The sequence below is a fragment of the Squalius cephalus genome (genome assembly GCF_949319135.1).
Source record: "Squalius cephalus genome assembly, chromosome: 10".
NCBI classification, from domain to species: Eukaryota; Metazoa; Chordata; class Actinopteri; order Cypriniformes; family Leuciscidae; genus Squalius; species Squalius cephalus.
The window spans coordinates 35,259,902-35,283,464 of NC_137131.1; the positions used below are offsets into that span (position 1 = coordinate 35,259,902).

General features: G+C 37.6%; 1 protein-coding gene across 2 annotated transcripts in view; it reads right to left on the reverse strand.

The window, feature by feature from the left end:
• Nucleotides 1-23,563, reverse strand: part of asic4b (acid-sensing (proton-gated) ion channel family member 4b) — a 35,439-nt gene that overhangs the window by 1,393 nt on the left and 10,483 nt on the right. Inside the window, exons 2-9 of one of the 2 annotated variants that reach the window (XM_079883756.1) lie at nucleotides 9,106-9,250; nucleotides 6,134-6,261; nucleotides 5,695-5,848; nucleotides 3,575-3,628; nucleotides 1,853-2,006; nucleotides 1,220-1,311; nucleotides 355-434; nucleotides 66-245 (exon numbers count right to left, since the gene is read on the reverse strand). In XM_079883756.1, the coding sequence (XP_079739882.1) occupies nucleotides 66-245; nucleotides 355-434; nucleotides 1,220-1,311; nucleotides 1,853-2,006; nucleotides 3,575-3,628; nucleotides 5,695-5,848; nucleotides 6,134-6,261; nucleotides 9,106-9,250 (987 nt within the window). The remainder of the gene's footprint in view (nucleotides 1-65; nucleotides 246-354; nucleotides 435-1,219; nucleotides 1,312-1,852; nucleotides 2,007-3,574; nucleotides 3,629-5,694; nucleotides 5,849-6,133; nucleotides 6,262-9,105; nucleotides 9,251-23,563) is intronic. The other variant, XM_079883757.1, reaches the window with a different exon arrangement.

The following is a 23,563-nucleotide window of genomic DNA, read 5'->3' on the forward strand; positions in this document are numbered from 1 at the left end:
TGATGCAGATCTTCAGATATTAGGTGCAAAGTTTAGAAGCCATTTCAAAAACCTCTCTGACTCACCTTGACTTTGACTTCTTCAAATCTGACTGTGGCTATAGTTCCGGCAGCCAGCTGAGCTTGCAGGTTCTGTTCTCGCAGGTTCTTTGTTCTCTGGATCTGCTCTTGAATTAAGTTCTGTTGGTTCTGTTGTTTCTGACTCTTCTTTGGTTTCAGGAGTTGCTTGATTTTGTGTTTGGCCACCTATAGAGATAAAGATTAAAAGCAGACTGAAAGGACAAGAGATGTCTGTGCGTTTATGTCAATGTCAGGGGACTGTCCTATTTTCTCACAATGAAGTGAAGATACATACCTCATAGATATAGTCAAGTATTTCCAGGATAGTAAGAATACTGGCTCCAATGAAGAGCCCCATTTGTCCACCAATGTCTCCTGGAAATGAAAACCAAACAGCAATGACAGAAATTAGAGATTGAATTGTTTTGTTTTGTTTTCCGCTAGGACCCATTTCTCAATACTTAGGTCACATTTTCAAAACTCTTAATACTGTTCTCCTTACCAATTTTCAGCTTGGCACAGCAGTCAATTTTGCATCCAAAATGCACTAAAAATACCGAAACACTTCAATCATGTCTCAAGTCACGCTTCTATAACACAAGCAGAGGTAATCACCCAACAAATGCAGTTTCTCACTCATAAAACAATGACCAAATAAACTGTACAAAATCAGAATGACAAAAATTCACTGCAGTTTACATGGTCAATGTTTACATTGCAGTAGACAATTATACCTTAGTTGTCTCCTTTTGTATAGATGGTAATGAAATTTATAATTGTTTAGATTATTTCATATTTTTTAGATTAGGAATATATTTCAATACGGTATTACTGTAGAAATCGTCTTATTCAGTTTTGTATTAAGCTTAACAGTTTTGAAAGTATGTCAACATACAAATTGGCCTGTAGGTACATTTTGGTTGTGGAATCTTAGAGAAAAATATAATTCATGCAATTTGAAAGATGTAGTCATCGAAGGTCATTTTGTGCCAAAGCAATGGAAAATGATAGTTTTGTAGTTTTGAGAATTTCAGTTGTGATCTGAGAAATGAACCAAAGCGACTGAGAAAAAAATTAACACACTTTTTGAAAAGCCAGACTATTATGATCATAATAGTTATAGTACAAATTGTTGTAGTGTGGGTGGATTGCAAACATACCTAACAGACCAGCAATGTCGTATGCTTTCTTCTGTTCTATTGTCTCATAGTTAAGGGCCTCAAAGAAAATATCCAAGATGAGAAAGTTGTCTCTGCACAATAAAAAAAAAAAGTTTAATAAAAATGTTTAATTCCCTGCAGGGAAACAGAATGCAAACTAGCCCATTATGATTTGTATTATGGAAAGAAAAGGATTAGCCACAAAAATGGTTAAAAAAAATTATAATTAGTGGAAACCACAGAATGTCATTTTACAGCAGTCTATTAAATAGTTTTTTCTATTATTAAGCCAGTGAATGGAGGACCACAATTACATTTTTCATCCCATTATATAACTGACAGAAACAAGCCTGAAGTTTGGACAATAGAAATCCTGCTATAGTTATTAGAAAAGGCTGATATAAGTTGTGGAAGAAGCATGTTTTGCAAATAAATACATTTTTCAAAAATGCTGAGCAGGTATCCTTGCAGAAGCATATTTGGTTTTCTATGCAAAAAATGCTGGGTATGTTTCCTCTTTGGTCTGTCTGAGGGTTTAGGCTAAACTATAATGTTGAAATATGTTCAGCAGCAGAATAAAAACTACCCCTGAGATAGTGTGTGTGTGTGTGGACATTTATGCATTGGACTTACCTAATGTATTCCTCTGATTTCCGGTATTTGCGAGAAAGGTAGCGAGCAGAGCCCCTGCTGGGGATTTTAACCATAGAGAGCTCTTTTCCATACCGAGTCAAATTACAGGGTGTCTCACAGGGACATGAGTCACCCGTACTCTTCTGGAGTAAAGCTGGAAGTGTACAGGAAATATTGATGAATACATGCCGGTGCGGACAAGTGGGCTACTGTAATGAACGGTGCAGTAGTCATCATCAATAATCGAGCTCTCTGTGTCGCTCAATAGTTTTAAATGCATTAGGGTGTTTTTAAATCCTCAATTAAGTGAAATCATTAGAGTTGTCAATGATCACTGTTTAGAACTTGTCATTGAGCATGATTACATGCACACCAATAAGCAGTTTATTGAAAAAAATAAATCCAGTTTAAATGCAGACCCAGCAACACAAGACAACTGCATTTACAAGACTTTAAAAAAAAAATCAGGTTATTTCCCGGTGGCGACATCAAAACTTAAGCATCTGTGTATTCCTCTCACGATCTGCTCCGAGACACAAATTGATTGAGAATCAGTGTTTATTTTGAAAGGGTAATCCAAAAATGTAATCCAGATAACAGGCAATAGGTCATAAACACAAAGTAAGGCAGGGGACACAGGCAAAAAGGGGAATCCAAGAAACAGGCAAAGATCAAAAACCAAGAACACGGGAAGAACAGAGAGAAAGCTCGGAATTGCAGAGACACTAAATAAGACTTTGCAGGGAATGAATGTGAAAACCAGGTTTATATGGGGTGAGCTAAACGAGATAATGACATACAGGTGAATGTGAACATGGCTGATTAGTCTGGGCAAAGGATTATGGGAAATGTAGTTTGTGGATGTGTGGTGATTGTCTGGGTTGGAGTGCCCTCTGATGGTTATCCCGGGACTCTCACTGGTGATCGTTACAATTCCACTCATAGTCTATTATATGCGAGTTGTGATGCTAAGTAAAACATTAAAAACCCCATAGTATTCCGAAATTGTACAGACTCATATTCTCCTCTCATAATTTCAGTTTCTATGACTATACCACTTCTCCTTTGGAGGTGAGATCACATTTTTATCATTTCTTGGTCAAGAAAGAGTCGGAGTAAATGGTATATTTGCTCTTCCCATATAGCGAAACACACGCTCTGGTTGCATGCCCTTAAATCTGCAGTAAGGATGCTTTCCTGATACACATGCACACTTCATCAAGTTCAAAGAATGCAAGTTAGGGTGTTTTCATGCCAGGTGAAATCGGGGTAATGGGCAAAAATCTAGCTGTGTCGATCAGTTTATTCTTAAGATGAGTTTGACCTTAATTGTGGTCATGTAAACCGCTTTTCTTTATCGGCCTTGTCGGTTTATTTAGCATAATCGGTGAAAGAAAGTGCATGTATGCATTCATTAATCACTCAGTCTCATGTCGCTTCAAGCCTGTAATGCATAAGATATATTGAAAAAATGTCTCTGTCTTAGTATCTTCTTTTTTTTGTCCATACAATGAAAGTCAATGGGGTCCAGTGTCGTTTTGGACCTCAACGACTTTCATAGTTTGGAAAAAACAGTTCTTCAAAATATCTTCTGCAAACGAAAGAAAATGATACAGGTTTGTAGGAACATGAGGTAAAAAACTTGAGGGAATAAAAAGGAAAGCATATTAATTGTGTTGATCAAACTGCATCAGTATTTGTATTTGTCTGGGATGACCTTACCTAACGCCTTGTCAACACACTTGAATTTACTCGGTGTGCAGATAACAGCATCACCTGTAGAGAGATATTTGATGTGTGAAAAATGTAACCAACTACAGTATGAAAGCTTGTTTCCACCAAGGAATAAAAAAAAAAAAATTCAAACAGTAATTTTTATTTTACAATTGACCCTTCGCAGGGAGTTTGATTGACAGGCGATCTGACCAATCATAATCTTTTACTGTCTATGATCGTAATCCGCCATCCGCCATTTTTGACCGAAAAATCAGTCAGGAGAGTTATTAGATTAACGTTGGAAGATTTGAACTTGAAAAACGGAATATACTGACGTCTTTTCGCGGTTAACAACATTCCTTCTGATGTTCATTCATGTTTATTTGATGCTATTAATTAACTAGAAGGAAGAGATGATCGGTTCACGAGAAGCTTTAACTGAGGCGCCACAGCGATCTGTCACGATACATTAAAGAGCCACAAAACGGTATTTATTGTTTAAATTTATTTAAAAAATGACCAAATTTGAAAGTTGAGACTTTGTTTCATATCAAAAGTAACCTGGTCTGCCCTTTCTGTCAGCGCCATAGACATTATATAAACGGTCAGCGCGTTGTCAGTGTCCCCTCTGCTCCGCGGTATTTTTCACTGTGTGAGAACATGGAGAGCGGCATGGCTTGTCGGACATAGCAACAGTAAATATAGGGGGCGGGTCTTTGCGAACAGTCAATTGTGACGTTTAAAACTTGCAATTCCGACTTTTTTTCTCGCAACAGCGAGTTTATATTTAAACTTGGAATAGTGAGAAAACAATGCAGAATTGTGAGATAAAATTTCACAATAGGTTTTGTGAGAGGACGGAAATATCTTCCCTCGCAAAACTTTTAGTCCCTTCGGACTTGTCTCTCTCAGCCGCCTGCTCGAGATCAATTTATATTGTAAAGCTCGTTTTGAAAAAAATTGGGTTGTAGCCTAGCTCGTTGTCTTACTATGTTTGGATGTTTGGAAATAGGTGTCATTTGTGTTTTAACAAAGTTAGCTCACGAGTTATTGATCCATGAAGTTCGAATCTGTGAATATATTGCCAGCTTTACTGAACTCCTTGAGTTCTGCCAGTGGACATTAAACAGCAAGTATTTTTGCGAGAGAACGCAAAAGATTTGAAAAAGATTTTTTTACTCCCATCCCAGATGTGGTGGAAAAAATATGGGATAGGAGGAAAAAAAACGTTTGCGTTCTTTCGCAAATATATTTGTGTTCTTTCAAAATTTGTTTTGAGTTCGGATAAACACTTCCTGTTTAATGTCCCACAAGCAGTGTTTCATACAGCTCCGGATGTTAACAATGGTGCGGTTCATAGAGTTTTATTTTGAACTTGGACTAAAATATAAAGAAATACGGTCAGTGCTTACCTCAAGGAGTTCAGTAAAGTTGACAATATATTCACAGATTCGAACTTCCCGAATCAGTAACTCGTGAGCTAAATAATGTTATAACACAAATGACACCTATTTCCAATCTTAGTAACAAAGACAACTAGCTACAACCTAGTTTTCCTCAAAACAAGCCTCATAACATAAATTGATCTTTATGAGCAGGCGGCTGAGAGACAAGTCCGAAAGGGAAATTTCCAGATATGCAATTCTGAGAAAAAAGTCCTAATTGTAGCTGATATAAAATCGCAATTGCGCATTATAAAGTCAGAATCGTGAGATACAAATTCGCAATTTTGAGATAAAAAAGTCGAAATTACCTTTTATATTTGTAATCCTCACTTTTTTCTCAGAATTGTGAGATTTAAACTCACAATTGCAAGTTATAAAGTCTGAATTGTGAGACAAAAAGGTCACTTTTTTATTTTTTATTCAGTGGAAGAAACAAGCTTTCATAACCAAAATATCAGTAAGAGGGCTTCTTTATTATTTACAGAAGTCTGCTTTATAAAAGCCACTGTCTCAACAGTGAAACTAGAAATGTTGGGATGCAGCTGCCAATCTGTCAGCAGCATTAAGAAGAATTATACAGATGAACTGTGTGGTGGCGTGATAAGTACCAACACGCCACATTTGTTCTTACTGATACAGACAGATTTTATGACAACTCTCCCACTTACATACAACACGCACCTGGCATATGCACCATCCTGCAGTTGCACTCTCTCTGCACCTGCGTGCTCTCACAGTGCAGTCTGCAAGCACTGACGCTGTAGGTGTCGTATCCTGGGATCACAGGCTCAGATGAAGCCCGGCAGTTTCCCCACGGCTGTGGCAGGTACGTTAGCTAGAAAAATAGCAGACATTTCGAGAAAAGGTCTCTGTCTCTGCTTCTTTGTCAGCTTGAGTGCACCCTATAGCTGTGAAATACTTGACACATGCAGTCTCAATAGAAAACATCTCAGTCAGCCTTGAAATCTTTGCGACTTTTTGTAAATTAGCTCCTAATTAAAAAATGTCTGGAATTCAAGAGTTTAGAACAGCCTGGTATTGAATTAAGACCTATTACAATTTTTTTTTTGTGCACTGCCAAGCAACAGGAGTGTGGCTTTTTTACTCCAGTTAAACTTACCCTCTGTTCCTGACAGGAAACAAATGTCTGGAATCCTGGAGAGACCCCAAAGCCCAGCTGGTGGATGTAAGGGGGTTCATTCTGACTGTGAATCTGAACCCGAATACCTGCCTCCAGTGTCGTCTCATCTAAAGATGGACAGATTGTATGGGTAAAAAATTACATTTGACAGACACTTTATTTGTTTGTTCTTTTGAAGGTCAATTTATGCAATTCCGCTCTGTTTTGGGGTCCTGTTCACCCTGTTGGGGTTTATTTTACGATCCCGCTTATTGCATGACTATTCACCAAATAATCGTAATTATTTTACCTCTAATTTTAAACAGTACCGTTCAAAAGTTTGAGGTCAGTAACATTTTTTTTAAAGAAATTATTCAGCAAGGATGCATTAAGCCTTAGACCTCGGGTTTTTAGTGACCTGGGATCTCATTCACTACCCTCCTCCTTATACATTTTTTAAAGATAGAAATCAACCGTCTTAGTATTTCAATTCATTAAGAACAATATAACAAGAAAAAAATAATGAAATTATAAAAGAATGCCTGTTTCCATTCATTCATTTCGGTAACGATCCGAGGTGTGTAACAGTGGCAGGTTTTTGAAAATGATAGTTTTGAGAATATGTTTGAGATCGCGAATATGAGCTGATGCTGAATGTACTGGGAATTGAGCTCTGATGAGGACAGGGTTGATGGTATAGATCCAAGCTCCAAAAGGTAAAAAAAAAAGTGCTTTATTTTATTCTTCTGTAATTGTTACTCTAATATCAGGAGAGTTTTATATTATCGCGACCGGCAGAGATCCATCCGTGTTAGGTACAGATAAGGGTAGCTAAAGACCCAAATATGTAATAATGACTAGCAAAACATTCATGCATTTAAAGGATTAGTTCACTTTCAAAAAAATTTTTGCTGATAATTTACTCACCCCGATGTCATCCAAGATATCCATGTATTTCTTTCTTTAGTCGAAAAGAAATTAAGGTTTTTGAGGAAAACATTCCAGGATTTTTCATCACAGAATGGACTTCAATGGCAACCAACTATTCCAATGTTCAAAGAAGGTTCAAATGTCCGTCTCAATGCAGCTTCAAAGTCTCTACACGATCCCAGTTGAGAAATAAGGGTCTTATCTAGCGAAACGATCAGTCATTTCCTAAAAAAAAAAAAATATATATACTTTAACCACAAATGCCCATCTTGTACCATCTCTGAGGTGCCCCACGTATTACGTCATCACGTTGGAAAGGTCACGAAAAAAAAATAATAATAATAATAAATTAAAACAAAGATGTCGAACGATTTTGAAGTTGGAGGAGAAAATGAGATGGAATTTTTCGCCCTTCCCTACCTTTTTGAACCGGAGTACACAGACAAATAACTTAGATGACGTGATGCTTGACCTTTCCAACGTAATGACGCAATGCGTGGCACATCTCAGAGATGGTACACAGCGAGCATTTGTGGTTAAAAAGTATGTATATATATATATATATATATATATATATATATATATATATATATATATATATATATATATATATATAATTTTTTTATATTTTTTTTTTTTGGAAAATGACCGATCGTTTCGCTAGATAAGACCCTTATTTCTCAACTGGGATCGTGTAGAGACTTTGAAGCTGCATTGAAACGGACATTTCAACATTCAAACCGTTGGTTGCCATTGAAGTCCATTATATGGAGAAAAATCCTGGAATGTTTTCCTCAAAAACCTTAATTTCTTTTCGACTGAAGAAAGAAAGACATGGATATCTTGGATGACATCGGGGTGAGTAAATAATCAGCAAACATTTTTTTGAAAGTGAACTAATCGTTTAAGGGTTAAATTGATCAAAAGTGACAGTAAAGAAATGTACAATGTTACAAAAAAAATTGCTGTTCTTATGAACTTTCTATTCATTAAAGAATAATGAAACAACTGTTTTCAACTGTGGGTAATAAGAAAAGTTTCTTGAGTATCAAATCAGCGTATTAGAATGATTTCTGAAGGATCATGTAACACTGAGGACTGCAGTAATGGCTGCTGAAAATTCAGCATTGTCGTCACAGGAATACATTACATTTTAAAGGGATAGTTCACTTTGAAATTAAATTTTGGTATGTTTTAGCTTACCTCAAAGGCATCCAAGATGTAGGTGTCTTTTTTTCCGCAGTAGTTTCAATTTTGATATTTTTAGGTCAAACCGTTCTTGTCTGTCAGTCATATAATGCAGGTCTGTGCTGTGGTCACCACCTCAAAGAGCATGCACAGAGTCCAAATTAAAACAATTCCCCATCGTCCAAATTAAACAATTCCCCATCGTAAGTTCATTGGAACGAATGGCGTAGCCAAGGCGACATCTAGTGTATATATCTATGCACCAGTCTGCATACACGTCACACACCAGGAAGCGCGCGCGCCCTCAGATCACTTGGACGTGGCTGTGTACAAAAGGTAAAAACAATATAAATACTGTTCGTTTTCTCACACAAACCGCTCGTTTCGTGTCTTAGGCCATCAATGTGTACTTACGATGGGGAATTGTTTAATTTGGACGATGGGGAATTGTTTTAATTTGGACTCTGTGCATGCTCTTTGAGACCGTGACCATAGACCTGCATTATCTGACTGACAGACAAGAACGGTTTGACCTAAAAATATCAAAATTGAAACTACTGCGGAGAAAAAGACACCTACATCTTGGATGCCCTTGAGGTAAGCTAAAACATACCAAAATTTTATTTCAAAGTGAACTATCCCTTTAAGATTAAATTGTATTTTAAATTGTAATAATATTTCACAGTATTACTGTATTTTTAATCAAACAAATGCAGCCTTCTTGAGCATAAGAAACAAAACAATCTCCTTTGCAACAGTATTACAGTAGCATAAATACTAAAATCATTCAAGGTCATTTACACTACAATCTATAACTGAGACGCCAAATAGCAGCAGTTGCATTAATCACTCACTGGTTTCTCTCCAGATGGGCAGATACTCGTCCTGTTGAATATCCAGCATCAGCTCCAGGCCGTTTCCAGTGCCGCCTTGCCTCACCCGCTTGAGTGACGTCTTGTTTCCATTAAATGTGTAACATTTCCCATACCGTGTATAAACCTGTAGATCACAAAACACAAACATGTATTAAACATGTTTGCACCACTGAAGTTTCATTTCAACACTTGCACTCCTCAGCCTAGCCCTCTTTACACCCACCAAGATCTTCATTCGAAAGTGCTACTAAAATCTTCTTCAGATTTCCTAACCATACCAACACCTAATGATGGATCTATTATCGAAGCAGCTGCATCAACTGTTGCATTTTTCTCTTGTTTTGACTCTCTGTCTTGTTTCCACCAAGCCTGGTCCACATTTCCATCATAATGGCTAACAGTATGTCTACATTAATCCTGATACATTTGAAAACAGCATTTTTCATTTCAAAGCCCTCTCCAGCCACACTTGCATTTTCAAGTGTTTTCCAAAAGTTTCTCATTCACACTGAAATGTCGGAAAAATGCTAAAATCAACTTACTGCGCATGTGTAAAGTAATAAAAGCTCACTGTGAAGAGACCAGCTATTCTTTTGGCGCAATCATTTTATTAGCAAAATATTTTACCACTTACTGGGGAGTCAAGCTTGCACTCAATCACTATTCCATGTATGGTCTAAAACGCAATTTCCCTCATGTTTTGCTGCAGGGCAGCAATTGCAAGTAAATTTTCTGTCATCTTTGCAGGAATGTAATATGAAGGTTTTACAAAGTTATGTCAGCAACACTGTGAAAGTGAATAGCACTCAGCACGCACACGGTATAAACATAGATCTCTGTCAGTGCAATATGTGTCATATGACCAAACATGCGTCACCTCTGTTTTCACAGTCCACACTACAATGCGAAAACTTCAAATTCATTCACTTGGGAGTGCGTCTTCAAAACATTCCATTTTCGCTGGACAAAAACGGCATCTCAATGTGAACGGAAGGCCAAATATATAGAAAAGGATGCGATTTCAAATGAAACCGTATAACCAGCAGGGCTCAGATAGCACATAAGGGAACTCCAGATTACTGAGCCTCATATTCTGAACTTGAAGAAGAGCTATGAAGCAAAGCTTGATGCTGTTGCCCCAAGGAAACTCTCCAGCACCTTTTACTCAACCCTCCACCTACGCTTTCCTCTCTCTCTCTTGATGACAAAAATAAATTGTGAACTTCCAAGTACTCCCACATTACAACGCTGCTAGACTTCCTTCACTGGCTCCCTATAACGGCTAGAATCAAGTTCAAAACAAGGCAGTGCACAACCTAGCATAAAGGCAGTCAAAGGTCAAGCTCCTTCGTTTATCCAATCCATGCAGACCTGCAACTCAACTTTTATCTTGTATTTTTTTTTCTTTATATTTGTATAGGAACTTCTTTTCCAACAGATAGCATTCCAAATTCCATGCATGGCATGTGTAGAAAACAATGGTCTTGTACGAGATGTAAAAGCAATATTGTAAGTTGCCCTGGAAAACAGCATCTGCTAAATGCTTTGAATGTAAATGTAAGAGAACACCTTTCCTTTTTCAAAAGACCACTTTAGTCTCTTGAAATGGCTTTAACGTTGTACAAAATTGTCACTCAAGCACAGATTTCAGGTAAACAAACACGTAAGACATCAATTATGTTATATCTACCTAGTAGTGCAGCAATTTTGCCATGCTGGTTAATGGTTTTTTTTTTTTTTCATTGCATGAAACCTCTCCCTTAGAGAAAATAAATCATAAAAAACAAATCAGAAGCCTTCCCACAAATCATCCTGATAACAGACATGGGGGTGGAAAGGTCTGATATGACCATAGACTATTTACAGAACAGATGTTGTGGATAGAGGAGACACTATTATGTACGCAAATATTGTGTAGAGAACATGACTAACAGACCAGTAAGAACAAATGTAGTACAAATGTGAACCCCTTAGATAGACAGACAGCTAGATAGATAATATAGAATTAAAAAAAAAAAAATTTAACCTTCGTTCTGACCCTCCTTCTTAAATGATCCGTTTTTAAGGGACGGCTCCTTTAAGGCTTGTCAGTAAACGGCCACTGTTATGATTGGCTAACATCTTTGTATAGGAAACAGTATCAACGCCCACTCTATATTGCATGTGAGTAAGTGTTTGGAAAACTTTATCCATATAAAACCATAATTTACAGACAAAGCATTATTAAATCATTTACTTGCAGTTTGTGATTAGGTTAACATTTTGTTAAACACAGAAAGAGAGAGGATAGCATTTATATGAGTTTTTTTTTTTTTTTTGTAGTAGCCTACAGTTGGGATGTCCACACAGAAGAACGCGTTTTCCATTCAACTGTGTTACTTTTCCATTGGTCAGTTCTATCGCAACATTCTAAAAATGCTGTGCTCAAGTTAAAAGAAGTACAACTTTTAAAAAATGTGTCTGTATACCTTGTGCTTTTTTTGTTCCACTGATCTGCGTCTCGCAGTTTTAACAGCCAAAATGCATTCTGTGAACCGGCCCTCTGTGATTATGGCAAATGTCAGCCATTAAGCGACTGAATGCCAGTGGACGGGGCCTATGGTGCGATCTTACTATTCTTACTATTTAAGACATGCTTTTTTTGGGCGGTAAATAATGGCGCAAATATTCTCCTCCCATAAAATTTGCTCTTGAAAGGGAAACTCCTACAAATGCAATAAGGTCAGCCACAAAAATGATTGTCCACGTTCAAGTTCTGTTAGTAAATCTGGCCCTTGTTGTTATACCATTTAAGATATTAAGACTTTTTATGACCTTAAATGTGTCACAGATGACATTTTAAGACTTATTAAGGACACGCGGGGACCATTGAAAAAAAAAAAAAAAACTTTAACGCGTAATCAGCCACATGACAAATGGAACCAGGAACACATACCTCTGAGGGCCCCTGCGATTGGCTGGGCAACTGCCTTTAAGATGAATGGGAATGTTAATGTAAAGCTTTCTTCAGGCATTACAGACTTCCTTGGTCAGTACATGTGAAATGTGTACAAAAAAGTATTTTTGCTCTCTGTACATAGCTAATAGTCTCTTGTGGGTGACCCGTGTTTGTGTATGTCAATGACCTGTGTGTATGAGTAACATATGTTTGTGTGTGACCTGCATGTGTCTAGGCAGATAATTATGGCCATCTGTTGTAATCCAGAGTAAGACAGTGGGGATTAAAGCAGGAAGCAGGAAGACAGAATATTGACCCAGCTAAGAAAAATCGTCTCGGTTAAATATGTAACCCTAGTTCCCTGAAGAGGGAACGAGACGCTGCATCGAAACGCTGTGGGAACGCACGCCTCTGGGACATGATTTACATTTATGCATTTGGCAGGCACTTTTATCCAGCGACTTACATTGAATTTGAATTTCAACGTACACATTTACATTCTTATCAATTCTTGCTTTCCCTGGGAATTGAACCCATGACCTTGGCGTTGCAAAGCACCAACGCTCTACTGTTTGAGCTACAGGAAAGATACCTCTTCATTGCGTCATGAAACACGTATGAAACCAGTCCAATGGCGTGACGGAACGTCAAACAGCGTCAGCTTCTGATAGGCTGAAGCAAGTCGCAGTTTTTTAAATGTTTTACAGACTTCTTGGTTATATGAACGTTAAGGGAACATTTAATTTTATCATTTTACAAACATAATGGGAACGTTACTTTTGAATGTTCCCTGAACTTTCTGAAACATGTAGTAACATAAAAAAAACGTTAGGTGAACTTCCAAATAAACCTTTCAGGTGAAAACGGTCCATTAATGATAAATAATGTTCTGAGAACCTTATTTAACACAAGATAACTTGTTTTATTGAACAAATGTTTTATTAACGTTACTGGAAGAATGTTGATAACTTTGAGAGAACCTTGCCACAACGTTAGCTAAAGTTCTGAGAATGCTCCCTGTTCACTGGGAACCTAAAGCTACATTAATCTTGTACCCTTGTATCAGCCTTTTCTCAAACAAGGAAATATTATATGCTTTTTCTGCGGCCCAAAATACAGAGTTGAGTTTGTGATATGTATCTAAAGTTATATATTTTATCAGTTTTATCTGTCCATCAGTTTTGATATGTAGCTGTCATCTCCCATTTCCCTGAAACATGTTTCAGTCAAACTGCAGCTGATTTTCATTATAAACAGTTCTTCTTCAGGGTTATTTAAAGGACAGGAAAGAGAAACTTAACCTAAGGTTTATTCTAAAGGTCAGGAAAAGAGCCTCTGTACTAAAAAAATAAATAAAAATAAATAAATAAACCTTATATAAATGCTATCCCCTCTTTCTCTTAGTTATGCACAGATGAATGTGAGATGCATATTTCATGAGTAATCTGCTAAGTGGATAGAGGTAACATGTATGCCAAAAGTTCATGTTCAAAGAAAAGAAGAAATAAGAGAAAATAAAACTAGGGAGATTAAGAAAGAGAGTGTGACAGGGTGTGTGTGTGTGTATGTTCTTACATTAATTCTTTCTGACAGCATACTTACGTGTAGACTTAAATTGTGCCTGTGGCAACGCTTGTTATTGTTACTGAGTAATTTTCCTTTCGGGTGTTTGTAAAGGTGCTGTTGACGATAACTACTATATATCACAACACAAACATGTCACTACACACTGCCAAGCCTAGTCTGCCTTGTTTTTTGAGTCCTAACAACACAAATATCTAGGTCTAAATTTAAGATTTATGTAATCGAATTGCATGTTCCATCCACCAGGCTATAATAAACTTAATGTTATGCATACAGATTTGTCAGCCATACGTAATTAAAACAAGTAAGATAAGATATCCAAATCCAAAGCACAACATCAGCGTAACTATAATCTTATTTGGTACCTTTTACTATGCTGTATTATCTATTACTGTTATGTACTGTAGATCATTTTTTATTAATAAAGTTTTGTCCTGTTTTCATGACAACTTGTGTGCTGCAATGAATAACCACACAGAAACAAATAAAATAGTAACTATTATTAACTAACAAAAAAACTCTGATTAATAAATTAGTAATTAATACAAGTTGAATAAGGTATAAGCTAATCAGTAACTATTATTTTTTTCATACTGGAATACTACTAAGAACTACTACAGTATATACAAGTTCATAATTAAATGTGAATAATGCATAGTGTGTAATTCATTCAAAAGTAAAGATCATGGTAACCCACTAGCGATGACTGAAGTGAGACCAAATCCTTCAGAAGGAATTAGCTACTATCCAAAACCTTACAAAAACCTCAAGCTTTACAATGACTTCAGTCATTACTAGAGAGTTACCATGCTGCTTACTTTAGAATGAATTATACATTGTGCATTATTTGCATGAATTATTAACCTGAAGTAGTTCTTAGTAGTCCTCTTGGAGGTATGATAAAACGTAAAATTGATTAGCTAATTGATCAGAGTTTCTTGTTAGTTAATAATAGTCCGTAGAATGTTAATATTGCGGCACTCATTTGTTCCTATGTAGTTATTCATTAATGGTGGAATGGTATTCTAAAGTTTTACCCAATTGGCTAAATAAAAGCAGGTGAAAGGGAACACAGGAGACATGGATTCACAGGGCACTAACATTGCCAGTAGGCATCATTAGTTCATTTTATTCTTTTATTTTCTTGGGACATGAGGGCAGGAGTTCAACCAAAAATGAAAATTCTCAGCAATCATTGACTCACTCTCGTTCTGTTCCAAACCCATTAGACTTTTGTTCATCTTCAAAACACAAATGAAGATATTTTTAATGAAACATTAGAAATTTCTGTCCCTCCATTAAAAGTCCAAACCGTTGGTGCATAAAATATCGTAAAAGAAATCCATATGGGAAAAAAAGGTTTGTTCAAGCAAGTATGGCTGAGCTTCCATGTACCATATTTGAAGTGCACAATATATGTGCAGTGATCAGTGTTTACATGTGAATAAAAGCCTACATTAAATGTTCATCATAAAGTGACTGTTTTTCTTCAGAAGACTTGAATTAAACAGCTAGATTCATGTGGATTGCTTTTACAGTGTCTTTATAAACTTTCTGAAGAGTCAAATTTTTGGTGGAATGGACTTTCAAAAATCTCTCAGGTTTAATAAAAGAAATATTACATTCCTTTATTCATCACGTCATGAAACTAACTAAGAAAACTAGAAAACAAAGAAATGCCGATTTCAAATAGCCTTGGTCCACATATTCTCCTAAAACAGTTAAACAAACAACCGCAGGGATGTACACATATCCACAGCCATGCGGTCTTGCCTCAGGTTTTCTGCTCCAGTGATCTGAACAACTGTAATGAAATTGTAGTTCTGTTCCATGTTCTCTGAAACCCTCAACAGACAGAGATATGTTCGCCAACTGCTTGACTGCCCACAAATTTGTGGAGAGAGACACGTTATCAAGCCCTGTGATTCTAAAAGAACTTCTATCTTTCTCTCTTTCCCCTGCTAACGTATACAAGTCACGAGGATGCCAGAAGGCACCCAAACAAAAGCATTCATCACCATTCACAGCCTCAATTGGATGCACACTAAGGTACAGACCAAATTTACCATGATGGAAATGAATGTGGATGTGCAATTAAAGTTTAGATTTGTGAATGTTCACGGCCATGCAGTAGTTTTGTAGTGTAAGCAGAGTCGGGTAAATGTAAATGTAAAAGTAAATGTCTATTTATTACTAGGCATATCTGATTAATTAAAGACTATTTTAATTAATGAACACCATTAGAATGTCTCTCTGATGGAAAAGCTGAGGAGAGCAACATACAGTAGACTGGAGGTGAACCAACCTTTTCGGAGTTTACTCCGACTCGCACCGTAGGAGTCGATGGAATCGATTCCTCGACTCCATTTACTTTACATGTGAACAGGGTCAGGAATAATACACGACTGCAGTCATTATATAGTGCACACACTATATTTGCTCCTTGACACAAAGCCTTAAATTCAACTTTTAGTGGGACTGTCCAAATTAGCGATCACATACATTGAAATGATGAGTAGCTATCAACGTTGTTACCTAGTTGTTGACAATACCTAATTCTACAGAGGTAAAAATATAGAAGAAACAGTCGAATCATTGTAATGGTGCTAAATGCACATGACAACGTTGTCTCTGCGACATCTCATGCTCTTTGATGCATGGTAATACACTCACCTAAAGGATTATTAGGAACATCTGTTCAATTTCTCATTAATGCAATTATCTAATCAACCAATCACATGGCAGTTGCTTCAATGCATTTAGGGGTGTGGTCCTGGTCAAGACAATCTCCTGAACTCCAAACTGAATGTCAGAATGGAAAAGAAAGGTGATTTAAGCAATTTTGAGCGTGGCATGGTTGTTGGTGCCAGACGGGCCTGTCTGAGTATTGCACAATCTGCGCAGTTACTGGGATTTTCACGCACAACCATTTCTAGGGTTTACAAAAAATGGTGTGAAAAGGGAAAAACATCCAGTATGCGGCAGTCCTGTGGGTGAAAATGCCTTGTTGATGCTAGAGGTCAGAGGAGAATGGGCCGACTGATTCAAGCTGATAGAAGAGCAACTTTGACTGAAATAACCACTCGTTACAACCGAGGTATGCAGCAAAGCATTTGTGAAGCCACAACACGCACAACCTTGAGGCGGATGGGCTACAACAGCAGAAGACCCCACCGGGCACCACTCATCTCCACTACAAATAGGAAAAAGAGGCTACAATTTGCACGAGCTCACCAAAATTGGACAGTTGAAGACTGGAAAAATGTTGCCTGGTCTGATGAGTCTCGATTTCTGTTGAGACATTCAGATGGTAGAGTCAGAATTTGGCGTAAACAGAATGAGAACATGGATCCATCATGCCTTGTTACCACTGTGCAGGCTGGTGGTGGTGGTGTAATGGTGTGGGGGATGTTTTCTTGGCACACTTTAGGCCCCTTAGTGCCAATTGGGCATCGTTTAAATGCCACGGCCTACCTGAGCATTGTTTCTGACCATGTCCATTAGGGGTGGGCAAAAAAATCGATTCACATATGAATCGCGATTCAAACTTTACCGATTCAAAATCGATTCATAGAATTCCAAAAATCGATTTTTTTTTTATTTTTTTATTGAAATATATATTTTTTGATATTGTCCTGAAATGAGTTTAGCTTGCCATTCCCTTAGATGGCGCTGCATCGAATTCACACTTACGCCTGCACACTCTTGTCATAGCCAAAAGAAGTGCAGCAGAAGCGGAGCAGAAGGAAGGCTGGCTGTGTGGCGTGTCTGTTTTTATTTCGCATATTTTCTGTTTTGCACACAGCCTGCGTGACACGCGCGTCTCAGGTGTGGCCCGAGTCGTGCGGAAACCGCGTGCATGCTAGAAATAGAACCGACGCCTATTTTTCTCGTGACACGCAAGCGTGTTGGAAGCGTTTCCAGGCAAAATAGAATGTTTATGTCATTTTGACACGAATATTCATATTAATAAATGACATTTTGATGTTTGAAAGTCTAGGTTTTGACATAAATGCAGATATAATTATTGTATTTATTGTTTGTTAAATGCAGATATTGCTTATTGTATTTTTTTTAATCGATTTTCAAAAATTGCACCTGTCAATACAGAACGAAATATTCTGTAGCCTATTTTGCCGTCAATAGCCTACTCCTGGCTTAAACTACATTTAGCAGTATTGTTTTTTTGATCTGACTACAGCACTTTAAAGCTAAATGTAAAAAAAAAAAAAAAAAAAAAATATTTAAGTTTTAATTTAAACTTGAATTAAATGTATTTGAAAGCTGGCCAAAGCTTGGCACTTTGCACTGTTTAGTTGCAAAAGTTTTTATGAAGACAAAGTAATATCAAACTTCATTTAATTTGTTATTTCTTTTCTTTTAAATTGTATGTCTACTGCAATCACACAGGAAAAAGTCAACTACATTTACATACTGTGAATCGTTTTTTGAATCGAGAATCGGTTTTGAATCGAAAATCGATTTTGAATCGAATCTTGAGACTAAAAATCGGTATCGAATCGAATCGTGAAATTTTCTGAATCGTGCACCCCTAATGTCCATCCCTTTATGACCACCATGTACCCATCCTCTGATGGCTACTTCCAGCAGGATAATGCACCATGTCACAAAGCTCGAATCATTTCAAATTGGTTTCTTGAACATGACAATGAGTTCACTGTACTAAAATGGCCCCCACAGTCACCAGATCTCAACCCAATAGAGCATCTTTGGGATGTGGTGGAACGGGAGCTTCGTGCCCTGGATGTGCATCCCACAAATCTCCATCAACTGCAAGATGCTATCCTATCAATATGGGCCAATATTTCTAAAGAATGCTTTCAGCACCTTGTTGAATCAATGCCACGTAGAATTAAGGCAGTTCTGAAGGCGAAAGGGGGTCAAACACAGTATTAGAATGGTGTTCCTAATAATCCTTTAGGTGAGTGTACATCAGTGTCCGAATTCTTTGCTTCATTTTGTTCACTTCTCGCTGATAGTGCACTCAACTGTCATGCTAGAGAATGAGCAAACAAGTAGTAACCTGTGCTATTCTGCTGTAATCTTCATCTAACCTATGCAATCTTCATCTGATCCTAAGCAATTTCGGAAACAGCAACAAAGTCAGCAACGAGAGTCGATTCCTGTGCTAGAATTGACCCCAACTCTAGGGCTATTCAGAGTTGAGGAATCAACTTTTTCAGGAAAGTGTACACACCCATTTCCTTTCTTTGTACAATTCATTAGATTTTTTTTTTAAAGCCAATTCTTCAAAGCAAACCAGTAATCAATTTCAGCACACAACTGCAGCACAAGCCTTCTGCATGGCCTCATTCTTCTTGAGTGGGCTAGCTGTCAATCATGTCTGTCCATCACACACACCATCTGTAAAGTATGTATGTGCCTGAGAATCTGTATATGTATATGTGTGTTTGCATTGCTTCAGGTTAGCTAACATTGACCTGCTTCATTTTCCACCTGTGTGTATATGTTTAAAGCTGAAGGTTATATGGAATCTGTTCCATCGCTTTCTCGACCTCATGCTGGGGTTAATCAATGCACAACATCACACTTAATGATCGCTTGATTGATCCCCTGCTGAGGTTAAAACCTCTCTGTCTCTCTGCCATCCTGACTCACACATCACGCTGTGTTTAGCACCGCATCTGCTTGCTTTAGTATGCGCTTTATGAGTTATAATACAACTACAGAAAATTCTCCTAATGATGCTGGAGGTTGTTTTGTCTAAAACAAAGTACAGAGTTTATAGTATTTAGCATTTAGTATTTTTATAATTGCACTACCATTCAAAGGTTTAGGGTTGGTAAGATTGTTTTCTATTATAATATATTTTAAAAATCAAATTCATTCCTGTGATGACAAAGCTGAATTTTCAGCAACCACTATTTCAGACTTCAGAGTCACATGATCCTTCCGAAATAAATCTAATATGCTGATTTGGTGCTCAGATAACATTTTGCATTTTTATCAATGGTGAAAACGGATTAATATTTTGTTCAGCCCAGATTATCTGGTATTGTGAGGTGTTTACAGATCAAGCTTTAAACATCCCAATCTGCATCGGGGCAAAATGACATATTTAAACGTTTTTTCCTTGAAAAAAAAAAAAAAACTTCTTCATGCCTTAAAATAGCTTGAATGTAACTCTACAACCTTGCCTCATTTAGTATACAAGGTCCTATGAATATGCAAATTAGCACCGCCTCCACTGACTCACACCAGCTCAGAGATCCACTTGTTGATGATCACAGGTTGACGTGATTGGTTACAAGGTAGTTTGTGACATCAGAAACACCAGCGATTCCAAACCGTGTTTTTGAGACTGTCTTTGGTTCACTGCAGTTTTAAAGAGAAAATACTCAGCGATGGTGTTGACTTGAATTTGTACATGGTTTGTCTTAAATCATATTAAAAACACCACATAGTCATAAACAACATTAAAATCTTTATTTTCGCCACAGGGGGACTTTAAGAATATCTTGTAGTGTGTGATGCACCATGATTTCCAAATCTTGTAGTGTGTGCAAGTTTGAGATTTGAAAGAAGAAAATATGTGAAGATTCTCCGTTTGTGCGTGATGCAACGAGATTTCACAATTGTTTAAGATTTATAAACTCCTGTAGTCTGAGCCCGGCTTAAAGGAAAGATATCACTTTAATTTCAACTTGTCATCTGGACAACACAAACAGCATGTGCTTTTGTATTTATTGACAATCATGAACTCCCATTGCTCCCATGAGACTATGCAAAACACTGATGGATTATCACAACTTAATAACAACAAATGTCTCAAACTGAGTCTAAACACCTAATAATCAACATGTGATTATACTTGTCTGATTGTTAATGAGTTTGTCAAGCATGCAAGCATGTGTGTGTGTGTGTGTAGTTTCTTCATCTCATGGTGGGTCTGAATTTCTCTGCATGCCCCTGTCCTAGAGCTGAATGTTTTGAAAGTGTGCTCTCATCTTGCCTTGGGCAATGTAAGACATCCTGGAACTCATAGACAAATGTTGCATCAGAGCTGGAGGGCTTGTCTTTGGCTCATTTTTACCACTCAAAAACAGGCAGGTACTGACCAAATTGTTTGTCTAACATCAGAGGTTTGGATACATGTTTGTCCTGTTTTGTTGTATTCACAGTAGGCTTTATTTGCAGAATAAAAGTATAACAAGAGATTTGTTATTCTGCAAATGGAAAGATGGTGAGATGTACAAAAACACCTCAGTGTCCCACTTTGAAACCACCTGGATCTCATTCTCTTTCTTTTACCCTCTCTCTCTCTCTCTCTCTCTCTCTCTCTCTCTCTCTCTCTCTCTCTCTCTCTCTCTCTCTCTCTCTCTCTCTCTCTCTCTCTCTCTCTCTCTCTCTCTCTCTCTCTCTGTCCTTATAATGACCTCTCACTGGGACAGCTTGCCATTACACATTTATCCATCTCTATTTTTTTGTCTGTGAATTTGCTTCTTTTTTTTTGGTCATGTTCCTGGCCACAAAGATCAGCAATCATCTCATCTGTCAGTCTTAGCCCTCAAACCTTTCATTAAAGAGATAATGCCTCATCGATTGATGTAAAGGTTAGACCTAGCATTGTGTCAGTTACATCTCAATGTTTACTGCACACACATGCTGTAGTGCAGACCAGAAACAGCAAAAAAAAAAAAAAAAAAAAAAAAAATCTGCACATGTACTGTCCTGTCTGTTGGGAACATCCATTCGGGACACTGCACTGACATCACAGAGAATCAGCCTAGAGTCAAAAGAAATGTCAGCACTTCTGTCCTGTTGCTGGGAGAAGAGGAAATGAGATATGGAGTGAGCGCATGAATCACATCGGGACTTACATATAAGACCATAAAATCTCCAAATATACAGCTGTACGTGTAGAAGATAACAAAAAAGAGAGCTCTGTATTGCTTCAACCCCTTGAAGTGAATCACATGCTCACGTCCGTCTTGTGTTGCAGAGCTCTGAACACTAAAACTGTCTGAATTTGTTTTAGTCTAAAAATGATTTCCTTCAGCAATTTAAAACCTGTCTGAACAAGAGTGTTTTCCACCACATATCAGGATACAGATCAAAGCACCCAATGACAGTGTGGAATCTTTTGTGTTTGTGTCGTGCATAATGTGTCTGCTTGGTGACAGGTCATTTCTGTGTAATTATGACAGCTGTGGTTGATTACAGCCATTTGGGTGACAGAGGGTGTCAGCATACCATTGCACCCGAACTGCCATATCTGTGATATAATGGGTTATTTACACTGATATCTTAGAGGGGGAGATAAAAAAGATGATGAGAAGCAGAGAAAGAAGAAAATAGATAAAACAAAGTAAAGGGAAAGAAAGTACACTGTTTAAGTACACATTTTAAAAGATAAAATGCTCATCGAACTTAACTGAACTGGCTTTTTGGTTGTATTTATCTACTTCATCAACCATTAATTATTTTTCCCTTTATTCACTCACTACCATTCAAAAGTTTGGGGTCATTACAATGTTTTTGAAAGAAGTCTCTTATGCTCACCAAGGGTGCAGATTATCAAAAATACAGTAAAACAGCAATATTGGGAAAGATTATTACAATTTAAAATAGCTGTTCTCTATTTTGATTGTGACACTCAGGCTGAGACGCAAATGACCAGGGGTGCGTTTCCCAAAAGCATTTAGCCAACTTTGGTCGCAAGTTCCGTCGTTCCGTCAGCATAGTTCAGCGAGTCGGTGTTTCCAGAAACCATAGTTCGAACGAACATTCGCAAACAGCATCGCAAAGTCGTGTGGAACGACATCTCTCGACCTGTGGTTAGAAGCATAGTTTCTAGTTTGCATGTCATGTGGACATAAATCCTTTTGAGCCAAATGAGCAAGCTAGCATTCAGTACAATCTATATCTTGTATTTAGAATACATACTAATGTAATCTACGTCTTTTAGTTTGTCAAGAGATTTAAAACACCGTTTTTGAAGAGTGCGCATGTGCTAACGTGCTCGATGTAGTAGGCCTATGTAAGAACATATGATTGAATCTGGAAATAAAGCAAAATAACTGAGAAAAATAAGAGATAGTCCTCAGATGCCATGTCCGTAATTCAAAGTATGGTTTCGGGAAACAGTCGTGACTAGCTAGTTGGTTTCTTCAACGACTGTGGTAGTTAAGCAGCGAGTTACAGTAGGCTACGTCGTTGTACGGGAAACACCCCCCAAAACATGTAGGTTTAGTAACAGATATAACAGGAACACAATGGATCAACAGGTAAGTGGTGATTCTTGAAATTGTTAGCAGATTTGAATTGTTAATTTTGCGCTTTTGGCTTACAGAACTGTTGGAGCACACACACACGAGGGAACCAGTGTTGCCAGATTGGGCGGGTGGACAAAATTTGGGCTTTTTAGGCACGTCCGAATCCAATGTTAGCTTCATTTCCTGTCTCCTGAGTTACATTGCTTCACTGCCATTCATAAGTCCTCTCCCGTGGCCTCATGGGATAGTAAAGTGTCCATCTTATGCACACTTCAGAATCTCGCCCTAAAGCAGTAGGTCATCTTAGTACTTTTTGTCTACTCTTTTATCAGTAGCTACTGTGAATTCAGACATACTATTGTTGCATACTCTTTTTCGCCTACTATATTGTAGGGAAGTATGCGATTTTGGATATAGCCAGTGTGTGCGCTCTAAAAAAGTGCTGTTGACGACTGACGAGGGCTAGATGAGTGCCCGGTGTGTGTGGTTATGTGCCTGGGAGGATGATGGGAAATGCTGTACATACTCATTGACTTCTTTTGATGTTACCAAAGTCCATATTTGACCTACTGAACATATTTCTGGCCAAAGAGTACTTGACCTTGAACTTTCTGTGACATTAATAAATGTTATGTATTCCTGTGATGGCAAAGCTGAA